Source organism: Drosophila gunungcola, chromosome 3R, assembly GCF_025200985.1.
Source record: "Drosophila gunungcola strain Sukarami chromosome 3R, Dgunungcola_SK_2, whole genome shotgun sequence".
Taxonomy (NCBI): domain Eukaryota; kingdom Metazoa; phylum Arthropoda; class Insecta; order Diptera; family Drosophilidae; genus Drosophila; species Drosophila gunungcola.
Window position 1 is genome coordinate 11,914,386 of NC_069139.1, and position 26,106 is coordinate 11,940,491.

The 26,106-nt window shown below is 44.7% G+C and overlaps 4 protein-coding genes across 10 annotated transcripts; 2 read left to right on the plus strand and 2 right to left on the minus strand.

The window, feature by feature from the left end:
* Positions 1–144: 144 nt before the first annotated feature.
* Positions 145–1,437, plus strand: LOC128266239 (uncharacterized). Its single transcript, XM_053002619.1, has 2 exons — positions 145–1,099; positions 1,297–1,437. The coding sequence occupies exon 1, from the start codon at positions 200–202 to the stop codon at positions 989–991; it is 792 nt and encodes a 263-aa protein (XP_052858579.1). The 5' UTR covers positions 145–199; the 3' UTR covers positions 992–1,099; positions 1,297–1,437.
* LOC128266235 (F-box/LRR-repeat protein 7) lies at positions 997–14,597 on the minus strand. The gene is made up of 5 exons (XM_053002597.1): positions 13,934–14,597; positions 3,707–4,587; positions 2,581–3,375; positions 1,975–2,154; positions 997–1,906 (listed from the first exon to the last, which is right to left on the minus strand). Exons 2-5 carry the CDS (start codon positions 4,524–4,526, stop codon positions 1,371–1,373), a joined length of 2,331 nt encoding a protein of 776 aa, XP_052858557.1. The 5' UTR covers positions 4,527–4,587; positions 13,934–14,597; the 3' UTR covers positions 997–1,370.
* On the minus strand, positions 8,094–8,947 carry LOC128266245 (kappaPI-actitoxin-Avd3c). The gene is made up of 2 exons (XM_053002632.1): positions 8,541–8,947; positions 8,094–8,472 (listed from the first exon to the last, which is right to left on the minus strand). Exons 1-2 carry the CDS (start codon positions 8,602–8,604, stop codon positions 8,255–8,257), a joined length of 282 nt encoding a protein of 93 aa, XP_052858592.1. The 5' UTR covers positions 8,605–8,947; the 3' UTR covers positions 8,094–8,254.
* A 3,096-nt stretch (positions 14,598–17,693) lies between the features above and the next one.
* On the plus strand, positions 17,694–26,090 carry LOC128266232 (serologically defined colon cancer antigen 8 homolog). Of its 7 annotated transcripts, XM_053002595.1 has the most exons (8): positions 17,706–18,307; positions 19,303–19,513; positions 19,571–20,962; positions 21,253–21,337; positions 21,638–21,755; positions 24,266–24,390; positions 24,615–25,414; positions 25,491–26,087. In XM_053002595.1, exons 1-8 carry the CDS (start codon positions 18,069–18,071, stop codon positions 25,983–25,985), a joined length of 3,465 nt encoding a protein of 1,154 aa, XP_052858555.1. In that variant the 5' UTR covers positions 17,706–18,068; the 3' UTR covers positions 25,986–26,087. The 7 variants fall into 7 exon arrangements, 6 of the variants coding, with proteins under 6 accessions (XP_052858552.1, XP_052858549.1, XP_052858554.1 ...); XM_053002589.1 differs by lacking the exon at positions 24,266–24,390 and adding an exon at positions 23,985–24,141 and having other exon boundaries at positions 17,703–18,307; positions 24,615–26,090; XM_053002590.1 differs by having other exon boundaries at positions 17,708–18,307; positions 24,615–25,834.
* Positions 26,091–26,106: the final 16 nt, after the last annotated feature.

Below are 26,106 nucleotides of genomic sequence, written 5' to 3' on the forward strand. Positions count from 1 at the left end.
GATCAATTGTCTTTTTATGTAGTATGTATTTGTAGTCGATTGGTAGAAAACTTCGCATTTATATATTTTAGCTTTATTACATCAAAAGTATTAGCTAAAGTATTAGTAATCGATAGCATAGCATAGTCTTGAACCTATCAAGAGTCATTCTTTTGTGAGTTATCGTTTCTTAAAATTCAAAATTAAGCTAGCCTAGCAGATGGCTCAAGACCCAAAATGGAAAAAGGCTTACGACCGACTGGTTCGTGAGCACTACGAGGACCAAAAACAGATTTACCTGCTGCAGAGCCAACTGCGGCACTTTCGGTCCAAGCGGAAACGCCTGCAGAGGGAAATCGAGGAGGAGAGCAAGGGCATGGACGTCTGGATGGACATGATGGAACGTCTGCGTTGCGGAATGGAGCGCTTTCAGAAACACAAGCACCTGCTCACACCCAAGAAAAACAAACAGCTGCGCCGGATGATTCGGAAATTGCCCATGAACACGTTGAAGGAGCGGGTGCAACTGATGGAGCTGTCGGAGAAGTTGGTGCCCAAACCGTGTAACGACGGCCCCGTTGCGAAGGCAAAAGAAGTCCAGAATATGCCAAGGTACTCCGTGCCGCTCCAGAAGCCATGTGATGCCAAGACTCAATCCACGGTGGACAAGCGGCTTGCCAGGATTAAAGCCGATCTGCAAACCCTGCGGCACATACACGAGCAGACCATGGACGTCGTCGGAGATATACGTGCTATAATGGCCACCACCAACTATTTGCAGCGGGGCCGTTGCACCAACATAAAGATCACTCCCTATGTGGAGTCCAAACAAGACCTTTCGAAGTCAAAGAAGGCCACCATCGAATTGGATCGCCTGCGAAGGACCAAACACAAAACGCATTACACCCGGGAAATCATGGATGTGCGTCCACCATACATCCTCGACCATGTGCCGCAGCTGAAACCCAACATCTTTGACTTCCTGGAAACGAAGTCTAGGAAAAAGCACTAGACCACTTCTGGTGGGGACAATAATTTATTACGCCAAGAATTAGTCTACTTAAACATAGTCTACTTGAACATGTTCTATGCTACGCCAATCCTGTCCAGCTTTCGTTCGGTATTTACAATTTACAATAACAACTAAACTCGATGATCATCTTTAAGCAAGGTGGTGACAATTTAATGGAGAAAAGCTTGAAACTCTGTGAAGTTCCCACCCCTTGCTGGATGATCCTTGAACCAAAACTTATGAGCTTGGTTCCCGAAAGTCCCAGTGGGAGGACTTACATTTGCGTGGCACTTTTTTAATTTTAGTGTCTCCCAACTGGACTTTACTTTACTTATGGCCTGCCTCTGTGCTTTGTGGTGGCTGCCGCCAAAGGGGCATCTCAACAGAATCCCGGATTGGTGTGCTCGATGATGCAGCGCTTGCAGTACTTCTTGACCGCCCGGTAGCCCTCGATGGACACCGGGCAGTCCTGGATATTCAGCTGCTGTAGGCCACGGCAATAGTAGGCGATGCACTGCACCCCGCGGTCCGTGATCATGTCGCAGCTGCGCAGACTCAGCTTCTTCAGGTTCGGGCAGCTCTCGGCCAGGGCTCGCAGTCCAGCGTCGCTCACATCGCACTTTCCAATGTCCAGGGCTCTAAGCCGCGGACAGGATCGGGCTAGGACCGTAATGGAGTCATCACTCACAGCCTCACATCCACGGGCGTTCAGATACCGCAGCTTATAGCACCGCCTGGCAATCACCTTCAGTCCAGCATCCGAAACGCGTTCGCACTTGGCCACGGAAAGGTAGCGCAGCGCCGCTCCCAACTTGGCCAGCTCGTAAAGGCCAAAGTCGGTGATGTTCAGGCAGTCGGACACACTCAGCTCCTTCAGCGAAACGCAAAAGCTGGGCACGAACTTAAGACCCGCATCTGTAAAGGTAAGGAAAGCAAAGGTTATTCACTTATTTGGTTATAACCCAAACCCAAAACCAGCTTACCCGTGATTTGTATGCAGCGCCGCAGATACAGATACACCAGCTGGGGACAGTTCTTGACCACGATCTTCAGGCCCATATCATCGATGGCCATGCAGTCCGTGAGGTCCAGGTACTGCAGCAAAAGACGACGCGGTGGCTCCACGTGGGGATTCGGACTGATGCTGCTCACCTGGCTGCAGCCTGCGGAATGTTTCATTTAAAGCGTGTTAGTAAACTATGGATTTTTAGATTTGGTTGTAGTTAAACCAGCAGAGTATTGTTAATTTACAGACTAAAATTACCCAATCTGAGTATCTAATTTGTCTTTGTATTTTAAGAAGTACTTCTTTTCGCTAACAACTTGTGTTTTTTAATTAAACAGTTCAAGTCTAATACTTCATATTTTACATCTTGAAATGACCAAAAGTATATACAATTATTAGATTTACATTAAATTTTGTTTCCATTTTAATAATGGTTTTAATGTTTTAAAAAGTACTTTAATACAAACAGTTTTGCAATTTAAATGAAACCCAAAAATGCTATGCTAAGCCTATAAATTATATAAACATAATCCTTTATTAACCTATTTAAATATTCCGGATCCAATTAGATTTCGCCACTTACCCGTCACATCCAGATGCTGCAGGTTGCTGCACTTGGTGAGCGCATCGACGAGCGCCTGATTCGAGACGCCCACGCAGGTCTGCAGCTGGAGGTGGGTCAGTTCCGGGCAGCGACGCGTGAGCAGCTGGAGGCCCTTGTCCGAGAGGCGGCAGCCATCGGAGAGCATCACGCGCTCCACCTCCGGACAGGCGCCGTTGCAGCTCTGGCCGCACAGCTGCCGGAAGATCATCTTCAGCGTCTTGTCGCCGTTGAGGTGCTCGCCCCGCAGCGAGATCACCTTCCACAGGACGGGCCGCCAGGCGAGGTGTTCGAATCGCCGGCAGACCCTGGCCACGTTGCACAGCTCGCAGCTGTCCAGCCAGGAGAAGATGCGGACGACGGCCTCGTCGGGCAGGCGATCGAAGAGCGGGCCGCATCGGAAGGGACCCTTGCGGTTCCAGGGCGGCGGTCCGATGGCCGTGCCAGCTCCTCCTCCGCCGACTCCGTTACTGGAGACGCCTCTGCGCGGCGTTGTGGCTGGCGTGCTGCTGGCCATGATCCCCGCCCCACTGGCGGTGGTGCTGTTTGTCACGTTGCCCGCCCCACCACTGGAGTGGTGACCCGTGGGTGAGGGCGAGACCAGCGTGGCATAGCCCTGGTCCAGACTGGGCGAGAAGCGGCCCAGGTTGCACAGGCCGTCCGACAGGCTCTGGCCCTTGGAGTGCAGGTGGTTGGAGTTGGAGCTCCGGTTCAGAAGATAGCGGTCCGATCCACTCGTCTCGCTGGGACTGGAGGTGCGCGGGTGGTGCAGGCGTTCTGGGGGAAAAGTAGGAAGGTACAGAAGGGTTCAATTGCCATTCAAATTAAAGGTTCAAGATTTAGCACTTTAAAAATGTTCTTCTGAAAAAAAATTCTTCCATTTTTAAGGGTTATGTTAACGCCAAAGGACTTAGTTCAATTTTCAGGACAAATGTGATTATTTAGTAAGCATCATTGGCAAGTTAAAGTAATTGAAATATTTAATTAATTATAAAAAGGAAAACATCAAAAAAATTAGATCATCTTCCCTTGTTACTGAGACGTTTAAACCGGAAACGAATGTTACTCATTTTAAATTTTGAAGGTCTTTAGTGTAATGATCACCAACCTGGCAGTCGCTCGTTCCCGCTGCCGCTGCTGTAGTCCTCCAGGTAGTAGCGCTCGTTTTGGTACTGGCTCGCCTCGGCGCCCAAGGGAAGGGCTCGCAGGGCGTTGCCCAGATAGAGTGACTCCATCTTCTTGTCCAGCAGGTACTGGGCTCCGTTGCTGCCGCTGCCATTGCTGCTCAGCACAGTGGGCACACTGCATCTTCCGCCTTGGACGCGTCTTCGTCCTACTGCCCCACCTCCACCATCGCCACCACCACCACCACTGCCATTGCCACCCGCTCGACCGCCAACGCCACCGCCACTCGCATTGTTGTCACTCGAATCCTCCGTGTCCGCACTGTTGCCGTGCATCCAACTGGGTCGCTGGGCTCCGAACTGCAGGACATGCTCCAGGGTGAGGAAATTCCGTGGCTGCGGCACGGGCGCCACATTTCTGGAGGCCGGAGCCGGAAGTTCGGGTGATTTCTTCGCATGCCTGCCCACAGAGGCCGTGGAATGGGCTCCATAGTTGGCCTGTTCCGGTCGCGAGTGGCGACCTCTGAGCTCGAAGGTCGCCGCCTTTTGTTGCACCATGTGGAGCACCGCAGCAGCAGCTGCCGTCGAGGAGGCCGCAACCTGGTCGCCTTGCGTCTCGCCCACATCCATGCCGGGATTGGGCGACTTGCGGGACATCATTTTGTAGGCCTGCGGATCCAGCGGACTGGAGCTCAGCGGATGCGGGTGGTGGTAGTGGTCGCGCACCGCATTGCTGTTGCGGCCCAATGAGGCTAGTGGACACTCCAGGTCGCTGCTGCGACGGCTGCTCGTCTTGTGCGACATGGTTCGATCCTCTTTCCGGGATATGTCTCTCAGCTAGAAGCCTCTAGAATGGCGTAGAAGTCTGGAAAATAAAAATAAAATAATAAATCACTTAAGTTTAACAATATATATAAAAGAGTTTGTAGTTTATTTTCAAGACACACTAATTAATTAATTTTTTGGTTGCACCTATAGAAAATATATAGCCCATATATGTAGATTAACTTTTAAAATTTTAATGGTTTTCAATCTGTGAAAAGTAATGAATAACTTTAAAAGCATTTCTTATATATTTCATATTTCACCCTAGAGCACTCTTTATTTATTTAACATCCCCCAAAGTCTACAATAAATTTAATGGACATTTGTAATTAAATTATATGAATTATAAATTGGCATAATATCACTTTGCCAAACCGAGTCAAAGAATCATTAATCGAGCCAACGTCTGTGTCGCAGCTTGGCAAATGGAATTCAAATCTGCGATGGCCATGGGAACACGGAATGCCTTGTGGATGTGTGTGGGTAGCCTTTTGTGGGTCTGCATGCCATTCGCAATTATTAGGGGAAAAGGCGGCGATGGAGAGTCATAACTGGGAGTCATAAAATGTATATATTTTTATACGCGAACCACTCCTCCGAATCTTTAGTGCAGTTGACCTTTCAAATCCAGCATTCGGGTGAAATGAGCTGGGGATTGTTGGAATTATCGGTTATGCTGGCACACAAATCGTTCTGCGCACGTACATATAATATTTTCACAATTAATAAGGGGATCGCCCACGCTCCGAACAAATCATTGGTTAGCTTTTTTCGGCCGCCGTATATGTGTACGGGCAAAATATATCTTTTATTTGGCCACACGTCTGCTGTCATTTCCATTGAGTCGCGGCTGGCTGCTCCATTCATTGTTGTTGGCCCGGAACCAGTTTGGATTTTGGGATATGGTATGAGGAAGAGGCTGCAGAAAGCGTGGGCTGGCTTGTGGCCATCCGCAATTTGGCCTAACCTTAAGACCTTAAATTAAGCCGAAAGTAACCCAATTCGGCGAGTCGGGAACAAGAGATCTGACGGCAGAAGCCATAACCGTTCTCTGCCATAAGGGCTTTGCATATTTTACTCATCCAAGCCGAGCTATCTAAATAGATAACTATAAATTTATTTGAAATTTTCGTGGCATTTCTGGGTGGGGCCACTTTTTGGGGCACACCTACGGAAAACGGGGAAGGGGCGGGGGCAGGGGCAGGGGCTGGCATAGTTTGGGATGAGTAAATCAAAAGCTACTCACAAGTGGAGCTGCGAGCTGGGCTTGATTTTTATTTTTATTGTAATCAAATTTGAAATTAATTTCGATTTTTGTGTTGTATCATTTCTGGCCTCGCCATAAATAAACACAAATAGGCAGCAATAATAACACGGGGCTCTAGCACATTTGGAGAGCCGACAGAAATATGTCTTGTCATTTGGCTTATGGCAGCTGATTAATCTTAGCATCTCCGAAACCGAAACCAAAACCGAAACCAAACCCAAACCAAAACCAAAACCAAAACCAAAACTGAATCCAAATCCGAATCCGAATCCGATGTGAAGTGGAGCCGCCGCCTGTCGCCTGTCGCGCCTCATATGGAATGTCGCTCAACTGGTTCGAAACCCCAACGAAAATCTTCGAAGAAAGAAAGGAAAATGTGCTCCGAGCCAGAGATCACTTCACTCCTCTCCACTCCACTCCACTTCACTCAAGAAGCATTTGATTTTTTCCTAGACCACGGCCAGCCGTTGCCATAATTCACAAAAGTTGGACAATAAATAATTAATAAAGCACGCTCGGTGTGTGGACAAAAGTGTCAAATGGTTCATTGGGCAACACAGCATGGAATTTGCATAAATCTACATGCAAATGTAATTCGTTTTGTTTGTTTTATTCTTTGTCTTCGGTTCCGAAGGGCTAAAATATCATTAGTAACGCATTAAGAGTTGTAAACAACCCACGGAGCTTGTAAAGTTCTTGTTGATAAACACTTTGGGCCAAGATTAGGACTTCGACTAAAGAAGAAAGTTGCCCTAAGGAGAAATACATTTTAATTTAATTGAACGAACATTTACGATGCTTAAATGCAATTCCATACATTTTATCCAAATTAAATATAATGGCACAAAAGTTATTGGCTTATGGCTAATTTTAATTCCATGTTTTCACATTTAAATTATATCCCGGATAGTCCTCACATGTATTATTTTATTAATGTCTGAGCCTTTACGATGCGTGAATATATTTCTCTACATTTTATTTAAATTAAATGAATATTATATTTTTATTAACCATTATATTTGCATGTCCTCACAATTAATATAATATCCCGGATTACCTTTATATCTGTCAAGTCGCTCAGTCAATTGCCATTCAATTAAGCCGCATATATATTTCACAATCTTTATGGGCCAAATAAAAATTAAAAAATCCAGCAAAGGCCAAGCTCCCGGCGGAGATCTATTGGAAACTGGTCTAGGTCTGTATCTGTATCTGTATCTGTATCTATCTCGATCTGTGTCGATGTTCCTATCTCCATCTTTACGTGCTTGTCCATATTTCCCTGTCCAAGCCATGCCAAGCCTCTTCAAGTAAGCTCAACGAGCACACAAACGAGCACATAAAATATGACAACAACAAGTACTAATTATTTAATATGCTTAATGAGCAAATGTCGCCATGCTGGTGCCCACGGTGCACTCGAACATGGCAAGACTGCTTCGGCACATTGGGTAAGGTGTGGTTAAGTTATTAAGTCAAATTAGTAAGAGAAACAAAAAGTATTAATAGTACTCATTTATGTTTTAAGCCTTTATAATCAGGTCAATTATGAATATTATGATACTTTTATAGTTTTATACTTTTTAAATGGTCTTAGTCTTGTTTTAATAATAATTTTATTGAATAAAGAATGCATATAGCAAGTAAAATTCTTTCTTGACCAGTTTTGTAATAAATTCATTGAACATATCGATTTTCTCCACCGCTGTGATTACATTTTCGAGCCAATCTCTTCGTAAACCCCATTCGGCACACTGTGCGCTGTGTCAAACTAATAACTGCTATTTTCAGCGTTTGTGTGTGGCGACCGTTGTCTGCACATGGTTGAAATCTAACGCCGAAAGGCAACAACAAAAGGCAGCAGCCACATCTTGGCGCCACGGACAGCGGGCACCTTTTGGCCTCCATGGCTCGGCATGCTGAGCGCCTGGCCCGAAGTCTTGGCCCAAAGCCATGTGCTCCGGTGAGTTTCTGTGTGTGTGGCTACCGTTTGCTGCAGCGAGTGCCGCTCTGTGGGTTGGCTTTTTGCATAGTGTCAATTTTGATTTAGCAAAACGTTGATGTTGCTGCTGTGGTTGCTATTGCTATTGCTATTGCTGTTGCTGTTGCTGTTGCAGTTGAAGTTGCCGATGCGGTTCCATTGGGTTGTCAGCGCTCCCGCCTAACACCTTCTAGGCAAATAGACACCCACTCTGGGACTAGCCGGCGCTGCTTAGAAAGTGGGTGGCGCTGACAAGTTTTACAATACAAAAAAAAAAAAAAAAATAAAAAAAAGGAAAAGACATAAAAATTATTTGTTGCGCATGCCAGTAAAAAAATATGGGCGCAGCTTCAAAGCCATTTTCTCAACGGTTTCACACAAAATGCAATTAGCCGGCTTCGCCTTAACTTATTTAAGTCTCATTTATTATTTTGTACTTGATTCGAATCTTTGTTCTTTTTAAGCTCCATCATCACTGGTTAAATTATTTAGTGGCATAGGCAGTTGGGCTAGGCAAATTTTGCGACACCGAGCTTGGGTATCGAAGTTGTTGCCATTCCTCACACCACCAAAGAAAATAAACCTTTGGCACCTATGCGATGTGGAGTTGTAGAACCAATTGCGCAGGTAGGCTTTTCCTGTGCCCTCTTCCAGCGGCTGAAGGCATCTTCGCTTGACTAAAATCACATTTGAGATTAGCCTAAGAAATACCATTTCTATAATTTTGAGCAAAGAACACACTTACTCGAATGAGTCAGGTGAGAATAGAACACCAAAAAGATTACGAGATACGAAAATTTCAACAGCATGGTGAAACAATTGAAACTAACATGAACAAACAGCTATTGATGGCTTTTATACCATTAACGTTTGTTTCCAAACTACCAGCCGATATTAAATCAGGTGTTACAAAGCAAACATAACTGTTCGTTTCGGAGTGCGTATCATAAACAAATATTTTGATAGTTTGTTGTTCATCTGCTATTTATTTGATCTTACATTTTCGGCTTTTAGGAAAAGAAAATTTATTACAAAAACGGTTAACAGAGTGGTGCAACAATAAGTAAAAAAAATGTCCCTTTAACAGAAGTTATCAGGAAAACTTGTTTAAATCACAATAAATATTAGCTTAAAATATAAATAGATGTTAAATAATACTTTTTAAATATTTCTGATCTTATAATTACACTTTACATACAATTCAACCTGCATATTCTCCATGTACTAAAGTTATTTGCATTTCTATTAGCCCGGTTTCCAAAAAACCTAAATCTCCGACAAGTTTCCCAATTGGTGTCATAGTACCACTTTGTCTTAGAAGTTTTACCAATGCCAGTTTTTTTCGGCAAAAAGCAGATTGCTTTACCTAAATTTAAGTTCAAAAGTTACAGATTAGTAAAATTTTTTAGAATATTTTTTGAAGCTCTACTAATGAGGAGTAAAAACGATAAAGATCAGACCCAGATATAGCCATTTTAACAGCATGATTTATGTGGGACTCGCTTGTTACTTGATAAATGCAAAAGGTAAGAATATCAACCAGATTTTATAGGTGAATTAATAACCCAAATAAAAGTATCAAGTTGAATACCCTATTAACCACAAAGCGTTTACGTTTTTTTTGTATTGAACATTGTTTTATTCATCAGGTAACTTTATGGGCGAATATTTTGTAATTAATAACCTATTAAACAGAGCTAACATCATATAAAAACTGGCTTACCCACTTACTACCTATAAAAAGTCTGAATTTTATTTATTTTATGGCATTCTGCAGCAATTAAGCGTTGCCTAAATATTTATTTTAACACATTTAATTTGGCGCAACAACAGCAACAGCTGAATTTGGTTAACCGTTCACTTAAGTTAAATGAACTCCATTTTTTTGGCTCCTCGTGTTTCTGTTGTCTCTATGCAAATGCTAAAAGATGAAAAGAATTGAAAGTTGACACAGTTCACAAAGAATTTGAAATTTTCGCAAAAAGAAAGAGAGGAGAATGTGTTTTGTATTATTAAATATGTATGGGCGGCGTTTTGAAATGGGCTATATATTTGCCAATGCATAATGTATAAACAAGCATTCATTATAAAGGTTCCAGCTGAATAGGCCGTAGATGGGGAGTTAGGGAAAGAGATTGATCTGGTGGAAAGTATTGAATGGAACGAATGAACATTCATTGTGGTAGCAGAATTAATTAGAGCATTGAGCTTGACTTAAAGTTATGCGATATCTGTGGATAAATCTCAGCCCCGGTAACTGTAAATTATTGGAATTTAGTTTCAATTTGTAGATTCTGCAATCTCAATTACTTAGGCAAAAAACTTTCTCAGGAAGCTGCTCAGTGTTCAGTGACTGTGGAAAAACTCGTTTAGATTTCCACTTTGCCATCGCTCATTTTTTGTTGAGCGCTGATTGATCTGATAGTAAAAAAATGGTTAATATATATAAATTGATTTAGCGACTACTACGCTCTATCCATCAAAATTGGACTTGGCTGGTCTTTATTTTTTTGTGAAAATTCTTTAATGGCTTTGTGCCATTTCTTTCGTCATTATCTTTAACTAAAAATTTCACCCGAGCCATTAAAGAAGAACGCGCCGATTTTAGTCGAACTAATTAAACCGAATCTTATATAATGGACCGTGAACATAACAACCGTGAAGAGGAGCCCCGGCGATTGAAACATTGAGACTGTCATCAATCAAAGGCAGATTCTTGGCCAGTTTCCCAGCCGACTCAAGAATAATTCAAATTCCAGGCGAACCAGTTCGTTGCCTGAGTCTTTTGTTCTGCCCGTGGCCCCGAAAATAACTTTTGGCATCAACTGTAGGTAAAGCGAGGCTTAAGCCAAAATTAAGCATCCAACGGAGGCAAAATAAATCACAAAATGAAACCCAGAAACGAGGCGGCGAGCTCATTGCAAATTACATGCTGTTCCAGGGGCAGAGCTGACGTTGACGGGGCCAACACAATTGCGGACGTGAATGATGGCACGGCTAATCTCCAGATCCCCACAGTCGAGATCCCCGAATCAGAAACACATAAATCCAGGCCAAATCCAAGTCAAAGTCCAATAAAAATGTCGGGCAAATGCAAAAAGCGACAAATGCTTGACGGACCAAATGTCAGAGTTAATTTATCTAAAAGCGTTGCCCGACTTTTCGGAAAGCGACGGACCTGGTGCGCTGCCAAAAAGAGACAGGGAGATCGGAAAATTTTAATTAAGACAAAATATTTGAGATTCTGTGCAAGACAACGATGTCTCTCTAACAAGAAGCCAACAATTTGCCGCGCGCAATTTTTCAAATTACATTTCATTAAAGAGAGACAGAAAGAGAGAGAGAGAGAGGGATAGCATTGATCAAGTGATAAGTGCAAGAGAAAAGCACCGTTTTGTCTCTGAGTATTGGCCACTTTTCACTCGGGCATCCGGCGGGAAAGAGAGCAAAACAGGTTATATCTCTGGTAGCCCGCATAACCAAAAACAAAGAGCCAAAAGACGCCCGCATAGACAACTTCAGCTATTTTTGCCATCTAATATGCTACACATAAATTGTTTAACAAATTGAATTTTAAAGTTCAGCCTGCAATGCCCTGCGAGAACAGCAACAACAGCAGCAACAGCAGCAACAGCAATTGCAACTACAACTGAAGCAGCAACTATGTCAGTCACTCGGCAACATTGCCAACTAGCAGCAGAAACAACATTCCAGTGCCTCCCGCCGCCCCCTGCCCACCTGTACCGCTCCCCCTTCCCGCTTCCCTCCCCACCCCTCTCCCTTTCCCCCCGCAGCCAGGTAATCGTCAAGCTCGTAACTAGCTGCAGCTACAAGTTGCCGTTTCTAATACAAAACTGTCGCTTGTGGCGTGAGAGACTGCGACTGCGACTGCGACTGCAACTGCGACAACCCAGCTCTCTTGGCCACGATTCGCAGCGAGCTATGGCTTCAAAACAATATAACAACAACAACAACAAAAACAACAAAACGCAAAAAAAAAAAATGAAAATAAAGGAAAAAATAAATAATAAAAAATACGTCGCATTGCATTTTAGTATTTGCTGATTGCACTGTTGCAAGAGCTATGAAATCATACAAACAGACACATAAATACCCGTACTCACACAGCGGAGAGAGACATACAACAAGAGTTGCGGACAAGAAAGGAAAGTCGATTAGCCGGAGGTTGGCATCGAACTGGAAATACTCTGTGGAAGCTAGGTCAAAGTATTGGGGTCTAACTATATATAAAACTTCGGTGTTCTGTTGCAATCAAAATAAAAGATTAATTAACAGATTGAATACTATAAACTTTTTTGTCTACATCAGATTATCTAGCAACATAAGAATGTAATTACTTCTGCTTCAAGCTAGTCGAAAGTGCTGCATATTTATAGCGACTACAACCTTTCAATCAAGTTAACCAATGCATTGCTGTTTAAATTCTTTGGTAATATAAAATGTTATAAATCTTCAAATGTGTTACATCTTGGGTACATTTAGATCCAAACATATCTATGACAGGTTGAATTGTTTGACCTAGGAAAACATAAAGTAATATAGTTTATATTATATGTCAACAATATTTGAATGCTTTGTATTTGGTTGGTATTCTAACCCATTTCAGTCGTTTTCATAAAAGCAACAATAGATAAATAAAGAGATAATTTGAATTATATGTCAAAATCTGGGGTCATTAATCTCTGAGCGTAATAATCATAAACAAATGTTATTTAATACAAAAATATAAATATCATGAGTATAAATTACTGAAAGATAAATGTAATTTAAGATTAACATTTAAATACAGAGTTTTAATGATTTTCTAAGCAATGTTTAATGTTTTAAATATTTAAAATGGTGTGTCCAAGGCGCTCTGCGCAGTTAATGGATCCCAGCCAGGGAGTTAAAAATATAAAAATACGAAATAAATAAGGAAAAAACTGTTGAAAATCTCATGAAATCGGCGAGTGGCTTTTCCATGTTGCGGCGGCGATGGCGGCAGCCTTTTGGCTTGAAAGCTTTTTGGCTTTGATTGGGGCTGCGGGCCATGGCTGACTGCTGGATTGTGGATTGCATTGCCTCTCCAAGTGGCCAAGTGGCTCGCTTGCTGGCTGGCTGGCCTGTCATTGCAATGCGCATATGTTGACATTTTATGGAGGAAATATTTGAAATTGTTGGTAAATGCACGAGTAAACGGGCGATATTTGGCTGATTTCGATTCGCCGCTGGCTGGGAAAGTGCGACCCCAACACGAATGCCAAAATGTTGTGATATCAAATGACCAATTTGTAATCATTTAACATGCAGAAATTACAAGGGAGAAGCCAGACATAATAAATTTGTCTGCTTGTTTCGGTTTCTGTTTTGGGAATATGGTTTCCAGCTAACCGAACTACAGGGGCAAACCCTCGGGCACTTTGCTAATGATGTGAAGAGGCGAAAACATTTGGCCAACACGTGTGCCAAAGAGCTAGGAATTATCTATTTATGTACTGTAGAATTCCGGGAAAAATATGAATATGGGTATTTTTGCGGGGGAAAAAGGAAAGTCGTTCTGCGGATAATTGCCAGGCGATAGATGCCGTCCGTGTTTGTGTCTCTGTGTGTGTTTGTGTGAGGATGAAATTCAATCAGTTGGCCATAAACATATCCGTTGCAGCAACTCCTAGTTGAGTTAATGACCAGTCGAGAGTTCCCGACTTCCTCAACGTGTATAATTTGCATGCAACCGCTGGCCGAGAGGGTGTATCTGCATCTGCATGTGCATCTGAATCTGAATCTCAGGCTGCATCGGTGGTTGTATCGCGAACGAGTTATATGCCAAAGTGGTGCAGCAGCAACAACAATAAATATATATCTCCAAAGGTGTGATTTTAATGTGACAACTTTTGCAACTGGTTTGGGGTCGAGAGTTTTCCTCCTTTTTTTCGTGGTGTCACGGAGAATGGGCGTACGAATAATTCCATTAAAGTTTTACGATCGTGCAATATTAATAAAGAAAACTACAAAATATATGCCTATGAAGCCATACAGAGAGAGAGAGAGAAGGAGAGAAGAAGAGGGAAAGATCGAAAGAGAGGACTGAAAACCAGAATCTCGAATTGCAATTTAATAAGTTGTGATCGCCTGCTCTACCTTGATGATTATACAGGTAACTCCATTCGGGTTCTCATTTATGCATCGCATAGCACTTTGTTTATTTGGCAGTTTTTGCAGCTTCATTTAATTTTCATTTATTTTCTCTGTTATTCCACCACTCACACACACTGACACTGGCACACTCTTTTCTCTACTTTATTTTCATTGCAGGTCGCATGAGAGTGTGTGCGTCTCGATCTTTCACTGTGGCTCTACTCTTTGTGTTATCTTTTTAGCGCTCCCTGCTCACTGACTCACGGCACCAACACTCGCGCACTCTGTCGCACACACACGCACACCTAGGACACGTAGGCACGCAACGCAGAGCGGCGCCTTGAGGTTCGATTTGGTCCGCTTCGACGACACCTGGACGCGGGCACTGGATCCGGATCCGTCGACAGGTAAATGGCAATTGACTGTGCGAGTCGTGCTGCAGAGTCTTCACAGCCCACCGATCGCAAAGAGAGCTAGCTGCTCTCTTGGTCACGGTACAAATCCACCATAGTAACCCACCATATGTCTGGCATTGCCAGGCGAAAAAATCAAAAAACTTAGGTAACAAACTTGTTGAATTTAAAAGTAGGAAATTGAATTCTGAAAATCAAAGTATTGAAAAACTAATGAATTATAAGAACAGAACAGAAAATATATTTATGTAAGAAAATCCACAATTGCTTGAGATTGCTTGTTAAAAAAAGTGTTGCATACCTAAAGGCGGGGGATTTCTACTAAGTGACTTTGAGTTAAAAAAACCTTTTCTATCATTCTCCTTCAACTGTAAGTCAAGCAAATTAAAGTAGTTGCTTAAGTTCAACACGAGCTAAGATTGGAGATTTTAATATTTAAAGTTGTAAGGTTTTTAAATATTTCATTTACCTACTTTACCACAGTTTTAAGTTATTTCACCTTAAATTAAAACTCCTGGCTTCACCCCGCCCCATTTAAATCCACCGCCTTTTACGTTCTTGTTGCTTAGCTGCGTTGCTTGCAAAAATATTTCCACCATGGCATAACTAAATATGCCTGTGGGCTAAACTGGCATACGAGAAGAGAGGCGCAATGGGAGAGCCATCAAGATCCCAGCTCGCAAAGTGGAAAAAAGAGGCTTAAGAGCACGCACGGGTGCGCCTGTGTGTGTGTGTGTGAGCTGGATTACAGGCGCGCATGCGCAGCGCACGCCTCTCGCCCTCTCCCTCCCGCTTTTGTTTGCAATGGAATTTCTTTCTTTTCATAAACATGTTTTCTGGCCGCTGTTGTTGGCTTATTACAGCATTTAAGAGGCCAAGGGAGGGGGGCATTGGTATGGAGGAGATCGGGCACACACTAAGCCTAAGTGGCATGAAACAAGTTCAGCGCTCGACTTCTACTTCTACTTCGCCTTCGCCTTCGACAGCTCAGCTCAGCTCGGCGATGGTCCGCTCTCGGCCTGCTGCTGTGTTTAAGCCAGCCCAGCTCTTAACTTCTTCTTGAATGACTGCGGCGCAGGAATGCAGGGTTGTAAATAGCTAAGGCCGCTGCCTCGGCGACGGCGACTGCGACGCCGGCAGCAAATGCAAGCGGACCGGGCCACACTGTTGTTGGGCGCAGAATCAGAGCAAGTCGGAGGACGACCGGGCCAACAAATCGCGACAACGATCACAGCATAGAGCTCGAGCTGCAGCTTTGCGCAGAGAAAAATTACTGAAAATTTTTAATGCTAAAAAAATGAGGAAATCTTTTAATCTGGAACTTTAAGTTAAAGTTACACAGGTTTTTCAAGATCCTAAAATAAAATTAAACTAAAATTAACTTTTATGACTTTATTAAATATATATAGCTGTCGCATTAATAAATATAGTATTTCGAGTAAAATAATATTCTTATTAAAATTAATATTGATTTCGAACAGGATCTAAAATAAATCTTTGAAAAAAGCATTTCTAATTCCTATTCGGCTAGGAATGTTTGACCAATAATAATTTTTTGAAATGTACCTCACAAGTTTTATAAAATTCGTTAATTTTAAAATAACAAAAGTTCAATTTTGAAATTTAGTTGTCTGATCTAAGCAACAGTTTTTTAGTTGAAATTATAAGCTTACTTCAGAGTACTTGCACGGAAGTTCATAATACCATAGTTCATATATTTTTCCCCGTGTAGTTGTAGCTGTTGCTGTTGCCGGAGCTGGAGCTGGAGCAATGAAAATTGCTGAGAGCGCCCCGAGGGCTTCCAGCTTGGATTGGGACTGGACATGGTTCGGGCTCGGGCTCAGGCTCGGATTCGGGCCTCTTGCCGCTGCTCTTGACCACGATCGATAAGGCTCGCACACACACGGCCACTTGGGAGACTGGGTTCGTGTAGGTTATGTTTATGAATTGTCTTGCAGATTTTTGCACACGGAATTATGCGTTTATCTTAGAGGGTTAATTTCGCTGGTTGCTGCTGCTGTTGCTGCTGTTGCTGCTGCTGGTCTTATTGTTGCAGCTATTGCTGCTGTTTTCCATGGCCTGGGTAATTAAATCGCAAGAAGCTGATAATATATGGTAAAGGTCTAAAAGTGTGCAGGAAAATGGTTTATTTGTTGCCCTTGTTTTTGGCCAAAAGGGTTTCTGGCTCTGCCGCTGCAATTGCTGCTGCTGCTGCTGCTGCTGCCGCCATTGCTGCTGTGCATTTGCCCGCTAGGAAATTATTCATGATAACAGAGATTGCATTGATTGATTGTGTGGCTGCACTTGGGATTGGGATGGGTTCGCCTCGGATCGCCCGATCAGGCGAGCTTGGAGCTTGGGGAGGGTAATGTGGGGTCGCGGGTTTGCTGGGAGCTGCTGCATCGACGGCTACCGAGCCTGAGTTATTTGGGCTATTAAATGTGTGTGATTTTGCCATAAGTTATAGGAACATCGACAATCAATTGTTGGCCGGGTCCAGGCGGTTACCACATGTGGCAGTAGCTGGCCTCTGGCAGCTGAATTCTGAAACTTAATAGTTTAAGTCAGGAATTCGGTGTGAGTACTCACTATATATATTGTAAAAAGATATATCATTGAAATTAAACTAAAGGGTTTCTGACAAGTTTTGTTTTAAATATTTTATAGAGAGCAAAAATAAAATTATAACCGATATATTAATGCATTTGTCATTTTATATATTAAAAGTTTTATAGCCCTTAATAAATTATAAATTATTCTATATATTATTTTTTCAGTTTGCAAATAAAGGATCCCAAAATATTTTATTACAAGTCTTTAAACTTTAAAACCTTATTGTGTTACCTGGATTGGAATGTGACTTGCAGAAGCTTTTTATTAAAAACTTGACAAACTTTTCCTTGCATGCTTTGCTTTTCACCTACTAAAAATTTAGTTGTATATCCTGTGACACTATGACCTTGTTAACAACTCTCATATATTAATTGTTTCTAATTAAATAACTTCAGCTAAGGGCAGGCCAAGCAGTAAATAAAGAACCTCACAACTAAATATAACTACAGACGTAAACCCAGTTAAGAACCCTTAAAATATGCAATGAAAACGTTTTTGGCCTCGATTCTGCCACAAAGACAGGCCCAGAGTTGAACAACCCAAAAGAGCAGAGTGGGGGATATATACATATATGACCAAATATTGGCACAAATGAGCGTGTCTCCAGTGCATTGACGAGTTCCCCTTCGGTATCGATCAAACAGGTGACTGGCCACAAACCGGAGAGATTCCAGGACTTGCCCCCTTCGAATCGCAGGGCTGCCATGGCGACAATTGCATTGCAGCGGAGGAAATGCTAATGGGAGTGTTTTGGAATCTCGCTGACAGGGCACGACGTGGCACCAAACCCATTACCAAGGCATACTAAACCATATACCCGTGGTCGGTGGATAGGGGGTCCAATTGGGCCGACCGAGTCTATAAAAGCTCCGACTGGTGTTTGCGGCCGTTTCAGTTCAACTTCATCGCGTCGTCGTCCTGTCGTCCTGTCGTCCTGTCGCTCACTCTTCCGCAGAAACAAAGAAACAATTAAAGTGCAGACCGCAAGGCGGAAGGAAGTGCATACCACAAGTGATTCCCCTGCCCCAGCGCCGAGTTGCATGTTGGATTGTGCCACAAACTTTTAGCCAAGTTCCCCCCATGCCCCGTGCTGGCTCCTTCGCCTGTGTAAAATGAAAGCAGACAACTTCTTCAAGTACGGCGCCCCTTTGTACCAACCGAAAAGTGCCCGGAGTCACTCTCAGAGCCAACCGCAAGCCCTCGCCAGCAACATCGGCCATCTGACTTCGTCCTCGCTGCTGACGAGCGACGACCTGCGACATCTCACCCAGCAGCGGTGCACAGGATACTCGGACCGGGAGAGCCTAGCCAGCGTGAGCAGTGCGGGTGGCCGGATTAAGCGGCGATCGAGGTAATCCTTCGGGCGGAAGAGGGTGGTGGCTCAAAGTTTCAAGCTGTCCTAAGATGTTGCATAAAGTAGTTGTCCTCGCAGTCATTCAACATACAACTGACAAAAGCAGTTTATCTCGAGTGCTTCTTCTGAAAAACAAAGCAATTACACAACAGTCAGAGGTTGCAATGTCCGTGAGCTAAGGCAAATATTTGAGCTTTAAGGAAAATTAGTACACTAATAAAACAAATAAATAGAAAAAATAAATATCTGACAATTAAACTCAAAATTTTATATATAAAATTAATCATAATTTAAAAAAAAACAATGCTTAATAAATTGCATTCCTAAATATTAAAATATTTCTGTAAGTGATGAAAATGTTAGATTTAAAATAGTTTCTACTTAAAATATGATTTAAATTTAAATTAAAATTTCAGACATTCAAAATTTGACGTTTTAAAGAATTGTGTATTTAAAATATCTACCTAATTATGTTTTTTAAAAACTAATGTAAGGAAAAGTGGGTGTTGCATCATTCTTCATCTAATTGATATTCAGAATGGTGTTCTGATTGATAGCGACATAAACAAACTTTAAAAAATAACAAACTTTAAAATCTGGCTTAGTTCTAAAGCTCCTTCCCAATTTAATTTCCCCAGTCAGTCTTTATTGATAGCTTTTTATGAACTAATCCGTTTTTCTCTCGGATCTATAAGCACTTGCTGCAGGGTGGCCAGGATTTAACAACCCCTGCAGAGGTGTTTGCTCAACCATGACGCATGCACTCGGCCACAGGAGCAGGGTTAAATTTGTATTTTGGCCAACCTGTCGTCCTGGCAACAACTATCACACCAACTCCAATTGTCACCCCAAAAGGACAGCCTCAGTTTCGCTTTTTTCGTTCCGGGCTCAGTTCCGTTTTCCTTTTCAGTTGCCGAGCAACTCCGTTCTCTAGTCGAATTCTTTGTAAAAATGTGATCTCTGATGTGTCCTTTCTGCTGCTAAATCTTTAGAAACTTCCCGATGAAGTCCTCGAAGGGGGGCATCAGCAAGAAGAGCAAGACCATGGATTACACCAACTACGCCTACAACGAGGCCGTGGGCCGTCTAAAGGTGATGCTGGCCGACAACTCCTACGTGGCCCCCAAATTGGGAGGAGGTGTGTCTTCGTATTTGCGCAACTTCAACGAGGATTCCGGGGACAACTTCTCCGACAACCTATCGGTAAATTGGCAACGAACAGGCGTTTAAAAGTTTCCCTAAACATTCCCTTTTTTTTAGGTAATTGAGCGTCCCGTCTTCTCGGACATTTCCAAGTATCTGTCGCCCAGCCAGAAGACGCGAATTAGCTCGTATCGCCCCAAGAAAAGCTATACTTCGGGTTATCTCTCTGCTTCCAAGGAGAATCTGGCTACCACTCCGGCTCTGTACCCGAGCAGCTCCTCCGTTCCCGCTGCTCCTCTTCCGTCGGACAGTGTGCCGGCTCCGGTGGAGATTTTCAGCTTTATCGAGAAGCAAGAGGATTACATTGAGCAGCTGGAAAAGGAGTCCAAGTACTGTCGCAATGAGCTGACCAATCTGTTGGGCAAAGTCAAGGATGTGATCAACGAGAACGAGCAGCTGACGGAGAATGCTCGTACCGAGTTGGTGGCTCTTGGTTCGGCTAAGTGCCAGCCACCGATTGCCACCACGAGTCCCTCCTCGGATAGTGACGAGCATTTGGTGTTCGCCAGTGGTCGCAAGACACCAACGACTCCGAGAAAGGGTGCCTGCAAGGGTCAGGTGCAGAGTCCTCGCTATGCAAGTGCCCCGAATATCGTCTACGAGGCCAGGATTAGCGAATTGGAAGCCGAGTTGATGCAGGCCAGCATCGATCTCCGACGCTTGCGCACTGAAAACGAAGAGCTCAAGCGGAAGCTGGCCCACACCGATCCCCTGTCGACTGTGTCCACCCTAACGGGGGGTTCCAACTGCGATTTGCACCGCAAACAGCTGGAAAGCCTGCAGCAGGACAAGCTGAATCTGGAGGAGAGCGTGCGCCACTTGCAGCGACTGCTGGACGAGGCCAAGGCCCAGGGCCAGGGAAGTGCCTCCTCCAAGCGGTACATAAGCGATCTGGTGCAGATGGAGCGCTCGCAGGCGGAGCTGGAGGTGCGCCATCTCCGGGACGAGCTGGACCGCCAGCACGAGCGGGTCAGGGAGCTGCAGCACGAGATGGCCAGGCGACTGGCCGAGGAGCGGGCCAGTGCCGAGCGGCGCTACAACAGCCAGGTGGACCAGCTGGGCGGCGATCTTAGCTGCCAGTGGGAGCAGGTGGCCAAGCTGCAGCTGGACCTGGAGCGCCAGAAGCGCTACGAAACCGATCTCAAGCGGGATGTGGCCAGTCGCAATTCGCAGATCGAGGAGCTCAAAATGGAGCTGAGAGCCAACAGGACCACCTTCCTGGCGGACATGGCGCAGGTGAATGCGGAGAAGCAATCGTTGGAGCAGGACATCACCTCGTTGCGTCTGCAGTTGGACCGGGCCGCCAGGGAAACCAAGACGGAGGCGGCTCGCCTTACCGCCGAGATCAACTCCTTGAGGCAGCGACTGGACCGCGGGGATGCCGATCTCCTGCACTCCAAACGGGAGGTCCTTCGGCTAAACGATGAGATAGCAAACCTGGAAAAGGAGGTAAGTCAAGTGACTTTAAAGCCTAACAGATAACTCTCAGATTAAAGTAAGAAAAAGCTAAAAAAAATAGGGATTTAGGCTTTTTAATCCCAATGGAAACAAACTTTGTATAATTATTTTAATTAATTATGCATTATTCTAAAGTTTAAAATCTTAAAGGATATTTCCTGCTTCAGTTTAAGAAAAAACATTTTAAAGTGTCTTCTAACTTATGATTAAAAAAAATTTATAAATTGTTTAAATCAACTAAAGTCTTTTATAAATCTATATTATATATATTATTTTTACAGCTTGCTTATGGAGAGCTGAAGAATGAGATACGACCCACCAAAAAGGACCTAGACAAACGGATCTCAGAGATGCAGGATAAGCATGGTAAGTGGATTTAGATCTGGCCTTTAAGCAAATTCACTTTTATCTATCCACACGTTCTTCACTCTATCACTATCCTTACTATAAACTCTGGTTAAGCTATTGAAGCTCCTATTGTGTTCTGCGTGTGTGCCATTAAAAACGAAAAACAAATTTAAAGACATTCCAAAGATTCGAACTCAAAATTACCTACAGAGAAATGTTCAATAGTTTATCCATGAGTTTTGTTCTGTAGCGCGTTGCATGTAGTCCCATACCAAAATATATATCCACATAACTAAACCGTTCAATGTCTGTTTGTAGCGGGAACGGTAAATGAGCTTGAGGAAATGATTACATCTCAGAAGCAACTCATGGATAAACTGACGAACGAGTGCAAGACCCTGACGGGCAAATTAGAGGATACGACCTACAAGCACAAGTAATTATGATCAAACAAAATAACCTAAGCTAATCACCGAGCAAAACTGCAACTGAATATCTACTTGGCTTTTAGAAATCCATATATGATAGTTTAAATTTAAAATATAAGATATTTGCAGTTTGATTTAGTTATTCAGTCACCTCTTAATTATAAAGACACCCCATAGAACGGTATGTGAATATTTGATTGAAAGTCTGTTGACATATGGATATCACCGCACAGCGCAATATGAAATTCAAGGCCAATCCAAAGTTTTCCCACCAGCATTCTGTGAACACCAATTTTCTTTTCCGAGATTCGTTCCACACCAAAGCAAAACCAAAAGCAAAAGCAAAAACATAAACATCTCGACCTAGCTTGAGACTGGATTAACACGCTGTACTTGTACTTCTTCAAACCTTTCTTTTGCTGCCTGCCTGCCACGCAATTGTCATGGTAATTAGAACCAATTTCCGATCTTGTGATGCCAACAACAAGCGAGCCTTTGACCACAACAACAACACTAGCGGCTCCAACAACACTAAAAGAAAGCGCAAACGAGTTCACTTTGCTGCCTGATTTGGAACTGACCGATTTCCCAGCAGATGTGGCTTCTGAAGTTGCTGCTTGTACCGCTGATGTTGGTGCCGTCGATGGCGATGAGATCCTGCAAAACATAATCCGAAGCAATGAGCGCCTGGCCAAGGAGTTGGCCAAAATGCCGCCTCTGCCGAAGATTTCCAGCTACAGGAAGCAAAGAAACAGGGCAGAGTCATCATCTCCAACAGCAGCAACATCGGCGCCAACAGCAGCAACATCAGCCACATCCAAGACCAAATGCTTTTGCCCCAGTTTCATGCGACACAGACACGAGCATGAGCACATCCACACGTTGCGCAGACGCAGCAGCGCATGTAGCAGCAACAGCAACGCCGAGACGAGTGTTGCATGTTGCCGCGGTCGCAACGGCAGCAGATCAGCAGCAACATCGGCCAGCAAAGCGCGTACACAAACCACGCACAGCAAGCCCACCCTAGAAACGCACCACCAACACGAGCACCACCGCACCACCAGCAATAGCAACAGCAACAGCAACACCGCCGAGCAACAGCAACATCACCCTGGCTGCTGTCACTCCTGCAAAACGGAGCCGTTGCCCTGGCTGCAACAGCATCTAGTTTTGAACCAGACCCTGAGCAGTGCCCCTGTTTGCCAGCCCACGTGTCAAGTGCAACACTTGACGGTGGACGCTGGCGGCACGGCAGCAACATGCGCGGATGCAACACCATCCGCCTGCAGAGGTCCCGGCAGCAATGCCCTGAGTGCCAGCATCAAGCCGAAGTTGTACTTTGAGCAACTGTTGCGGCGCGATGGCTGCCACAAGAAGCCACGCCCTCCGGTCAAAGTAGATGTCAACGTGAGGCTGGTGCCCAAACAGCCCACGCCCAAGGTCACTCGCTCCCTAAACGAGACTTTCGTCAAGGAGGTGGACGAGGTGGCTCATGCCCTGAACGAAACCTTTGTGAAGGATACGTCGCCGGAATTGGCGCACATCGATGAGCAGCTGGCGGAGCTGGAACGAAACGATCGAGATCGGGAGGATCACGAGGAGGAGGAGGAGGACGAAGAGGCGGAGGAGCAGGAGCAGGCCACCAAGCTTTGATAGTGTTTTTTTAAGCCACAAAATAGTCTTAAGTTAAAGGTATATGCCTAGGGAAAATCTATTTGAGTATACTATTATTTAATCCACTTTATGACAGCTTTTCAAATATATGTACAACTTTATAACTGCAATTTCTAGTGTTGGAAGATAAGTGCTTAGGTACACATATTTGGTGCTAACAAATATATAATTTAAATATGGTTTTTTGGTTCCTTTTTTGAATCTTAAACCTTATCTCGATACTTGAACCTCTTTTACCTTACCTAAGTACTTATTTTTCCAAATACCTTGTACCTTACCTAGATCCAAAAAAAATAGCACCTTTTGCAACACTGGTGATTTCAGAAACTATGTTACCGACACTTGAAAAGGTAACTTTTTTAAATGGATTAAGTAAATAGGTCAACAAAAATGTATTTTTAATTTTTTTTAAATATATCACTTAAAGCTTTAAAGTCTAAGGCATTTACTTAACGCAACCATTTACTTTTATTTGTAAGCTAGAACTAAGGCATTTAATTTTTTATTCTTTAAGTGGGTTATTTATTTGTCCTGATTTAATTACTGTTTTTGTTGAACCTCAGTCTAGAGAAGCAGCAGCTGCGTGCCACAAACGAGCAGCTGATGTCACGCCTCAGACAGATCTGGGGCAAGTACAAATCACAACTGCCAATGCACCAGGGATCCCCCGAGCCGAGCTCCGAGGACACGAGGGATGAGCACCCATTAGAATCCCCGTCGGTAAGGACGTTCTTCAGTATTCGACTAATATGGTTCTCCCTCTTTCTTTCTTCCCTCTGCTTGTCTACCTGTCTTTCTCTTTCTCTCCTTTTGTATCTATCCCTGTCTTTTTACCACCTTGAAGAGAGGAAATATCTGCTTTACAATCGAATCTAGAATATCTATCCAATCGCATGTTGAGTAATGAGGAGCATATGAGTAAATTAGATAGCTCACCACATGATTATACTAGCTTAGTTCCTGGAAAAGGTAAATGCCCCAATGGGGATAACTGACCAAGTAGAGCACTGTCCATACATAGTCCCTTGTTCTAAACCGATTTCACCACCCCATCAGAGTCGGAAGCCGAAGTCACGGAGGCGGAACTGCCCGAGAAAGACCAAACTTAGACCCAATCACACCCAGACTCCACTTTCACACCAACAGCATTCGATTGGCGAGCCACTCTAACCAAAATTCTTGTACTCACACAGCCGCTTACGACTACCAGGCAGCGACATATGGCACCCCAATCGAACCCATACAAAGCACCCCACAACCACACAACATCGCCAGCGATGACGACTACACGTCCGCCGGAATTGGCCTGGTCAATGGAGCAACTGCCTCCGCCTCGGCAGAGGCCACCGCCGCAGCCAGCATTGCAGCCGGAGCAGCTGCAGCAGGAGCAGGAGCAGGATCGGGAGCAGGATCAGGAGTCACTGGTCGCAAGAGCAGCATCGCCGACTATGGACTCCAGGATAACGATGACGAGAATCTCAAGGACAACCTTGGCCTGGGCGAGAAGCAGCAACAACAACAGCATGACCTGGACAGGCAACGCGAGCGGGAGGAGCGCGACCGGGAGCTCCAGCAACTGCGGGAGCAGCGGGAAAAACGTGAGCGGGAGCGGGAACGGGAACGGGAGCGGGAACGCGAGCAGGCCGAGCAGCAGCAGCAGGCGGAGCAGCAACAGCAGCAACAACCGCTGGACGAGAGTAACATTGCCAGTGCCGGCAGCGCCAATCTGGCCGCCTACAACACCGACTACAGTGCCTACGATCAGCAGCAGTACGATGCCAGTGCCTACGACCCCAGCGCCTATGGCCAGCAGCAGTACGAGGGGCAGCAGTACGACTACGGCGATGCCGGGGCCGGCTACGACTACGGCGCTGCTGACTATGGACAGTCTGGATACCAGTATGACGCCACGCCAGGAGGCGCCGCTGCCAGTCAGCCACAGTCGCAGCCGCAGCCGCAGTCCCAGTACCAAACGCCAGCTGCACCCCAGCGAGTGGCCACGGACTACAACAGATCGCCACCACCGTTGGCAGCGGCGACAGCGGGCCTCACATCCCCGCCAGCAGCAGCACCATCACCAGCCATTCCAACAGCAACAGCAACATCAGCAGGAGCAGGAGCAGGAGCTGGAGCAGGAGCAGCAACGAGCCGACCACAATCGCGCCCGGGCAGTGGAGCTGTGGGGTCAGCAGCTGCGGCTGGAGCAGTCGCCGGCGGAAAATCCGCTATGCCACAACAGTCTGCCGCGTCAGCCGCCGTCAAGAAGTAACTGGAGTCCCGGCTGCGAGGATCGCCTGCCGCTGGAGTGCTCCATCAGTAGTCCCAGCCTGATGCGTTCGTCCAACGATGAGACCTGCTCCGAGCTGGCCGATCTCAGCGAGACCTTTTTGGTTCTGGCCGACGACGGGGGTTCGGGGGAGGAGCAGGCAGAGGAGGAGAGCTTGTCCCCGGCCCACACCACCATAATCACGGCCAGGAGGTCGAGTGCTCCGGCCGTGGTCCAACAGGCGGACATTGCCAACGAAACAGTCACCATCGAGCGCCATCTAGATGCCCACCAATAGTGGCAGCACCGAGTTCTCCAGCAACAGTTTCTTCAGTCAACATACGTACTTCTACTCATGTGTTCCAGGATTAATCACTGAAAGGAAATTCATGTTTTTTTAACTAATAAACTAATTAGAA